Source organism: Haliotis rubra, unplaced genomic scaffold (genome assembly GCF_003918875.1).
Source record: "Haliotis rubra isolate DU_JTF1 unplaced genomic scaffold, ASM391887v1 Scf62, whole genome shotgun sequence".
In the NCBI taxonomy this organism is placed as follows: Eukaryota; Metazoa; Mollusca; class Gastropoda; order Lepetellida; family Haliotidae; genus Haliotis; species Haliotis rubra.
The window spans coordinates 325113-334065 of NW_025767324.1; the positions used below are offsets into that span (position 1 = coordinate 325113).

General features: G+C 41.3%; 1 protein-coding gene across 3 annotated transcripts in view; it reads right to left on the bottom strand.

Annotated features, from left to right (window-relative positions):
* Positions 1 to 7769, bottom strand: part of LOC124256177 (mucin-19-like) — a 71381-nt gene extending 63612 nt beyond the window's left edge. Inside the window, exons 1-8 of one of the 3 annotated variants that reach the window (XM_046690136.1) lie at positions 7715 to 7769; positions 5965 to 6083; positions 5589 to 5664; positions 4746 to 4879; positions 3902 to 3968; positions 3518 to 3636; positions 2650 to 2725; positions 46 to 167 (exon numbers count right to left, since the gene is read on the bottom strand). In XM_046690136.1, the coding sequence (XP_046546092.1) occupies positions 46 to 167; positions 2650 to 2725; positions 3518 to 3636; positions 3902 to 3968; positions 4746 to 4879; positions 5589 to 5664; positions 5965 to 6083; positions 7715 to 7731 (730 nt within the window). In that variant the 5' untranslated portion in view covers positions 7732 to 7769. The remainder of the gene's footprint in view (positions 1 to 45; positions 168 to 2649; positions 2726 to 3517; positions 3637 to 3901; positions 3969 to 4745; positions 4880 to 5588; positions 5665 to 5964; positions 6084 to 7714) is intronic. The other 2 variants (XM_046690138.1, XM_046690139.1) reach the window with 2 other exon arrangements.
* Positions 7770 to 8953: the final 1184 nt, after the last annotated feature.

The window sequence follows — 8953 nt, forward strand, 5'->3', positions numbered from 1 at the left end:
TGAAAAGAACAACAGCTTGAAACGCCAAATGCGAATGAAACATACCACAAGCAGTGATACCAGGGATGTCGGTGTCGAAGGCAGTTGTGGCCAGAGCGTGGGTGGTGCCACCGGCGCAACCAGCCCCTGTCTTTCCCTTCAGGCAGGATACAAGATTCAGTTGAGCTCTGTGGCAGGACAATGGAAATGGTTAATAACGTCAACCGTACGTGTGCCCTTGGAACATAAGTGTTACGCGTTGCGTATGAGTCTCCCAGTGGTGAGAGTCTGTCTTACTCCTCTTGCAGCGTATGACCAAGTTCAGCCTACGTGATCGGCGGCCCAAAACGTTGACGAATACGTCTCCCTGTGTAATTCAAGACTTGTTCAATGAGCCAAAGGTCTAACCTCTTCATTGCTGGTCATGGTATTCTATGGATGTTGTGGTGAGCAAAGACGATTCGTGCACGGTGATCGCGGGTGTTTACCGCCATGTAAGACAAAACGTCTACTCACGCTCCTTGTAAATGGGACTACAAGAGGCGTCACTATGTTACCCCGATAGTATTGTCAAATTACCCACTCCATGCACAACCGCAAGACATGACCACGCATGTCAAGGAACGGCAAAGTGAATCCAGATTCATCCGAGGTGAGGTGAAATTGGGTTTTACGTCGTGCTTGGGAATATTTCGCTCCTATGACGACGTGCATGCGTGTGTATGTGTATATGCGGCTGCTTGTACTAGCCCAGACTGAAGCTGGTTTTATAGTGCTAGCCCACTGAGATACCATGCCGCAGTGAAGCATGAATACCCCACTCAGACACATTATACTGACTCCGAGCCGACCAGTTCTTGTTGTACCCATCAATACCGAGCGCCAGGCAGGGACCAACAAGTACCATATTTTAACGTCTTTTGGTATGCCGCGGTCGGGGATCGAACACGCAGATTCATCTGAAAGCATGACAGCTGACCAGAGACGATTACCCCAGTTTTGAACTCAGTTGCCAATATGACAAATTGTCACAACACGTGGCACCAGGCGTGAAAATAATCAGTATACAGACAATTTCTGATCGTTTGACCTATAATTCGCACACCAGTACCCTGATGGTGTTTTGCAGCAATCGGATTCGCCGTCTGAGTTCGATTTCGCAGGAAGGTTTTCCTATTTTGATGTTGGACACGTTGACAAGATCGATTGTCCATATGTTCCACTTATTTGTAACTGTTTCATAGTCTGTTAACCACAAACTATAAACCACTGAACGTGAGAAATACAAGCATATTTTTACTCATTTCCTTCCTGCCAATCGCTCGTACATGCTTAGTATGCTGCGGACTCCTAATCGCTAGTTCGAAAACAAACGATGAATGAAATCAATTAAATCACCACAGTATGACAACAAAATCAACAAGACTGACGAAAACAAAAGTCCACAGAGCTTTTCGACCTTCATTTAAAATGTCAAAATAGGGGTTGACACCTTACGCGCGTGTTTGGCGCTACGCCATCTGGCACACGGAAACTGTCGGATAAGGTTGGTGTTAAGTTTTACAGACATAAACTGTTTGTCGTCAACACCTTTCGTTGTCAACTTATCAGTTGTCAACACTTGGCATTAACATGTATATTTCGTGATCTTCTGCTATTTCTCAGGAGTATACAACTCTCTAAACATTAGTGTTAAACAGATTTATACTTTTACTTTGAGCGGAGAGAATATGTTTGTTTTAGAAACTAAAGACAACATGTTTATCAAAGCTGTAGGTTTTAGTTAATTCATTTTTCAAACCAATGACCAGCCCTTGTCCATCCGCTCCGCATACCAAAAGTATTTTGTTATATTGAAGATATACTTAATCATTTGTTAAGACGATGCAAACTGAAACTAGTGTACGTAAAGTTGAAACATGAAATGTCGAAATTGACATGGCAGACTCCAATGCATTCATTATTTTAAACCAACCCAAGCATAACGTATATAACTGCTAATTTCATATGTTGAGGGCGTCATGAAATGAGTAATTGGTTTCAAAATGATGGCTCCAGATCAGGACCGCATCGCCGTATGCACGATTAAAAATATACACGACATGGTTGGAAATAATTTAGAACACGTAGGAGATACGCATCACATCAATGGTGTACGGTTTTAAAATCATTTACAGGCGTATTTATATAAAACATATCGACCTGATTTCAAGCAGTGTCCCATATTTGAATTTACGCGATAGCGTCACATTGGGGTTTCCATTGTCGTGTTTTAGCAATCCCGGTTGCTAAGGTAAACCGGGTACCGCAGCGAATCATCTCTGTTAAATTTAATTGGTCAAAATTGCCCACGTGTATGTAAACATGGAGGCACAGAAACAAATAACAAGTTTCTTTCAGGAACAAGACTGTGCCACGACGACTTATAAACGGTCAAGTAATCAAATTGCTGTACGAATAATGAACGAACTGCTTACGAGTGTCACTCGTTCGTCTTGTCGTAGTCAGACTCCATTAAATTTTATTCAATACCCTAATGTACTCTTAAGTTTTTTCAGTATATTGGAAAAAAGGAGTAAGTACTCCTGATGTTGAAAACTTATTTCCAGCCCTGTGAAACGTCTAAGTGAAGAACATGCATGAATACCGTCGTTGACATAGCACACTTACGTGCATTTATTGGCTGGTGGGGATATGGCAGACTTGGCATACCCCAACTCACAGGAACATGCTGATGTAGCAAAACCTAAAACACACATTGCAATATTGTCTTAGGTTCAATCAAAGATTCCCAAATAATATTTAAAGTCAATGTAATCATTTACAAATCTGTAGTGTTTTCAAGCGCAGTGTTCACATTCATACCAATTGGAATTGTACCACGCCATCAGGCGCGTAGCAAGTCATTTTTTTCGAGTAAGCCCGATAGGTGCAAAACTTTATTATTTAGACAGTATTGAAAGCTTGTCCAACGTTTTTAGCAACAATCATGTAAAAGCCCGGGCTTTTTTATAATGGAAGCTACGGCACTGGCCATGCATGGTGTTTTACATTGAAAATTCGTTTTTTTTCTAACACATACTTTTAGACATGATATCATAACGCCTTTCCTTCAAAGGTTAATTCAGATAAGGGTATATACCCAGGTTTTTAATATACTTAGGGGCTGTGGGGTAGCTTAGTGGTTAAAGCTTTCGCTGAAGATCTGGGTTAGATTCCCCACATGGGTACAATGTGAAGTCCATTTCTAGTGTCCCCTGCAGAGATATTGTTGGAATTATGCTAATAGCGGCGTCACACTCACTCACTCACTCATACACTCACTCACTCTTATATGCTCAAAAAGAGGACTTGCTTTCACAATTGGCAAATGCACATTTTTCGAAGTGAAGCTCAAATCACTAATCGGAACCATCCATCTTGCTGCAGAGGGTACCATTCTAATAAAAGCTATGCACCGATCATTATAAAACATATAGTTTGTCAGTTGTTGCTTTGATTTTTGCTGCATATTTATAATGAGAATATTGTGGCTTACTTGTACACGCAGTCCCAATGGGAGTTTCAATTGCAGTTGCAAGGTTGATGACTGTTTCACCACTCTTGCAAGCAGCTTCTGTTTTGTCTTTCAGGCAGTTTACATAGGTCTTCATAGCACTGCAAACATGACCAGAGACACAACATTAACACTGCAACCAAGATTCAGCTAGTTTTGATATTCAGGTTGCAGTCTAAAATATGCATCGAACATGTTTCATTCTTGAAACATAACAAATAAACATTTTCAACAAAATAAAATTTACTCAGTTATAACCGTGTCTGACAGAGAAGTATTTAAATGCTGCCTAAAAAGGTGCACACATCATAATTCGATAATCGGCTTATCCGAGGTTGAATCACATCATCATCTTAACACATTTACCTGCAGTGATCAGATGAGATGTCAGTTTTCGCATATGTGGCCTCACACGTACAGGTGGTGGTTGTAGCTGGAAGAGAGATCATTTTGTGACATGAAGTAGTAGTCGTACTTCGGTGTGAACAATTTGTAACACTTTCTTTGAGAGGCATTGTAACACGCAACATAGCAATATTCCAACTATACGGCGGCAGTCTGGGCCAGACAATCCAGTGATCAACACCATGAATATACATTTACGCAACTGGGATACGATGACATGTGTCATCAAGTCCATAAGCCTGATCCCGTTAGTCGCGTCTTACGACAAGCATGGGTTGCTGAAGACCAATTCTAAAACGGATCTTCACGGGTGGCAGCTGTGAAGTGGTGGACACAGTATATATACATATGTGAACAGAGTTTGTAACCTATAATGGCTGACACATTATATCTGCACACACTTGATGACGCAAGGTTACATCTTGTACAGTTGTACTCGGATAATTTAATGTTGGTCTTTGTACCGTGTACTTCGTGTGAAACATTGTTGTACAAGACATAATATATAATGAATCATTACCAGTCATGAAAGAGCGAGTGGTGACACGATGGTTAACTAAAAATGGTCAGTTGGAATGAGACAAGCTCCTAGGCTTTCTAGGACGGAAGCTATAGGCTAGGCCAGTGAACGTTCTACTCACGGGAAGACAGATTCGTATGTGTAAACGTATCTGATATGTGTTTATGAATTTTCATTGTTGTTCTGATTACTTATTTCAAGATATAAGCAGGGAGTGGGAAAGAAATAGTAAACGTTACATGAAAAGAACAACAGCTTGAAACGCCAAATGCGAATGAAACATACCACAAGCAGTTCCTGATGTGACGATAGCAGGGATGTCGGTGTCGAAGGCAGTTGTGGCCAGAGCGTGGGTGGTGCCACCGGCGCAATCAGCCCCTGTCTTTCCCTTCAGGCAGGATACAAGATTCAGTTGAGCTCTGTGGCAGTACAATGGAAATAGTTAATAACGTCATCCGTACGTGTGCCCTGGGAACATAAGTGTTATTGATTGATTGATTGATTTAGTATTGGTTTAGTTATTGCTTGTTTGTTTGGTTACTTAATTATTTATTCATTTTATGTTTTTATTTATTTTGTTGGGGGGGGAGTTTTAACTGTGTGTTTCCAGCTTGTCTTTCCGTTCTTTGGGAACGAATGTTTTAGTCAGGTGAATCTTCGCTGACTTTACAGACTGACGGTTGTAATTCGTCTCATCTCTTGTCGTGACTGAGGGGTCTAATGAAACTCGTTTGAGTGGCTACCAACCTTTAGCGTGTCAAATTAGGTGCATAAATGTGCATAATTAGGCGTCTGGAATGTGAATCAGTCTTGTTATTTATGTGCACTCAATGTCATTCCTACAATTTGCTTATTGATCGTTCGATCCATACCTCAAAGACCCGAAACAAAATACTGTCAATGTACAGGTTTTAAATCATGACGCCATCAGCATTTGGAGCAGACACAGGCTTATATCAGGCAGTGGTTCAAATGGTATTGACAGACGCATCCAAAATAGTACAGTGAGTAGGGATTCGATCATCTTAAAGCAAAATGAAAGCTTGACTGAGACAGTACAAAAACGCAAGATTTATTTGGCATCATTCGCATTCACTTTCTTTCATGGAACACATTTACAACACTTACGTGCATCTGTTTGTCTGCAATGACACGTCAGCCTTGGCATAGTCCAACTCGCAAGAACAGGCTGATGTCGTGAAACCTGAAACACACAATGCATAACATGTTTCTAAATTTTTCTAAATTTAATGTGTGTTCGAAAGTTAATTCTTGTCGTAAGAGGCGACTAACGGGATCGGGTGGTCAGGCTCGCTGACATGGTTGAAACATGCCATCGTATCCCATTTGCGTAGAACGATGCTCATGCTGTTGCTCACTGGATTGTCTGGTCCAGTGGTTCAGTCTCGATTATTTACATACCACCGCCATGTAGCTGGAATATTGTTGAGTGCGGCGTTAAACAACAACCAACCATCCAACCAACTGTAAAATTATAACTCACTTGTACAGTCGGTTCCAATGGTAGTACCGACAGCTTTTGCAAGGGAGATAACTGTTCCCCCTGACTTACAAGTGGCAGCAGTTTTGTCTTTGAGGCAGCTCACGAACGTTTTCTTTGCACTGATAAAATACGTCATTACATTGTAAGGATAAGTGTTGTAAATATGGAACAATTACATTTACGTCCATCACGACTATGTTGTGAATACGGTACCAAGTGTGCCTGAAGGTGTCGTCGGCACGGGTATTACCGGTATTTCAGCCAGGAGTCGACAAAGATCACGATACAGAAAGGTTTCTTAGGATCAGATAAAGAATATTGTAGGATGCTTATGGAATAACCATTGTCTTTGGGGTTTTTTAAATATGTGGTTTTAAATCTCAAGTGTTTACGACAGCACTGTTACTCTTGTATGTGAAAATACTTTTACGTCAGGACTGTCGTCAAACGGTAGAACGAAAAATATTTTCAGAAGGAAAATGACTTGAAAATGCTTCACATTTGACGAGATTATACGAGATGAGGGAAATGATACTATTAGATGGATCTAACTCTTCATTCGTCTCAAAGAAAGTTTCTCAAAGGATGTGAATGTTCCAATTAAAGATGGATGTTATGTGTATCAGGTTTTATTATCTGCTGAGTGCCTCACATTCATTCAAAGTTATAGAACGCAGAAAATAACCATGTGACACCACGAATACAATGTTACATTTAATTGAAGAATCGGAAGGAGGGATGTATTCATAATATTATCTGCATGTATTCGTATAGTTAGCTCATATACATTATTCATCTACATTAAATATACTGAATGGCAAAAGAAACGTCGTTATATTGGAAATAACCTTAAGTATCAATGGAATATTTGAACCTATTTTGTTTAGATATACACAGGAAGTCAAGTTTGAGGAAAACATGAATCGTAGGGGTATTGCCTGTATTGACAAAGTATTGTTTGAGATTGTGGTTTGAAATGATTTTGTTTGTGGAAAGGGAAAAGTTTGCAAAAACACAACACTGAAATTGAGATGCACGTGCATCATGCATGCATTCAGGCATAAATTGCCGGCTTGAAGGGCAATCGTTCACTTGTTTTCGTAGCATCTATGGCTAGGTTAACGAGAATGAACGACAACAAGCCATTGGACGTCTAGACGCTAGTCAAAGTGCTCGAGTCATTGCTAATGACTTCAATTTCAGCGTACTAACGATAGAACGTCTTAGACAGCGATACAACGAAACCGACAGCACTGATTACCGTCTACGTAGTGGTCGACTCCGTGTAACAACACGTCGCCAGGACCGTCATATCGTCCATCAACACGTTATCCTTGGCATAGCTGCTGTGTTCAGAAAACAAAAATTCAAGCCATTCAAGCCGGCAATTTATGCCAGAATGCATGAATGATGCACGTGCATCTCGATTTCAGCGTTGTGTTTGTGCAAACTCTTCCCTTTCCTCAAACAAAAAACATTTCTAACCTCAGTCTCAAACAATACTTTATTGGGCAAAACAGGCTATACGACCACGATTCATGTTTTCCTCAAACTTAACTTCCGATGTATATTTATAAAAAAACAGATTCAAATACTCCATTGATACTTAAATGTCATTTCCAATATTACGACGTTTCTTTTGCTTTCAGTATACCTTATGGCCCGTTTAACGTTTTCCTGTCCGTTTGGACTTATTTTTGTCAGGTTCCGCTCTACACTACCCACTGGCACGCGTGAAGTGTGAACTCACGTGCATCTGCCGGCCATGGCAGAGATATCTGTTGTGGCGTAAGTCTTTTCACACACACTGATACAACAGAGGCTAGTGTGACAGTTGTAAACCTGAGAGTGATGTGAGGCCATGTCTGTGTTACTTGGACACACACTGATACAACAGAGGCTAGTGTGACAGTTGTAAACCACAGAGTGATGTGAGGCCATGTCTGTGTTACAGAGGTTAATGGACACACAACCTGATACAACAGAGGCTAGTGTGACAGTTGTACAACCTGAGAGTGATGTGAGGCCATGTCTGTGTTACTTGGACACACACTGATACAACAGAGGCTAGTGTGACAGTTGTACAACCTGAGAGTGATGTGAGGCCATGTCTGTGTTACTTGGACACACACTGATACAACAGAGGCTAGTGTGACAGTTGTACAACCAGAGAGTGATGTAAGGCCATGTCTGTGTTACTTACACTGATACACAGGTTACTGACAGTACAACAGAGGCTAGTGTGACAGTTGTAAACCTGAGAGTGATGTGAGGCCATGTCTGTGTTACTTAGACACACACTGATACAACAGAGGCTAGTGTGACAGTTGTACAACCTGAGAGTGATGTGAGGCCATGTCTGTGTTACTTAGACACACACTGATACAACAGAGGCTAGTGTGACAGTTGTAAACCACAGAGTGATGTGAGGCCATGTCTGTGTTAGGACACACACTGATACAACAGAGGCTAGTTGACAGTTGTGAGGCCATGTCTGTGTTACTTGGACACACACTGATACAACAGAGGCTAGTGTGACAGTTGTACAACCTGAGAGTGATGTGAGGCCATGTGTGTGTTACTTAGACACACACTGATACAACAGAGGTTAGTGTGACAGTTGTACAACCACAGAGTGATGTGAGGCCATGTCTGTGTTACTTGGACACACACTGATACAACAGAGGCTAGTGTGACAGTTGTACAACCTGAGAGTGATGTGAGGCCATGTCTGTGTTACTTAGACACACACTGATACAACAGAGGCTAGTGTGACAGTTGTACAACCAGAGAGTGATGTGAGGCCATGTCTGTGTTACTTGGACACACACTGATACAACAGAGGTTAGTGTGACAGTTGTACAACCTGAGAGTGATGTAAGGCCATGTCTGTGTTACTTAGGGTGACACACACTGATACAACAGAGGTTAGTGTGACAGTTGTACAACCTGAGAGTGATGTGAGGCCATGTCTGTGTTACTTGGACAC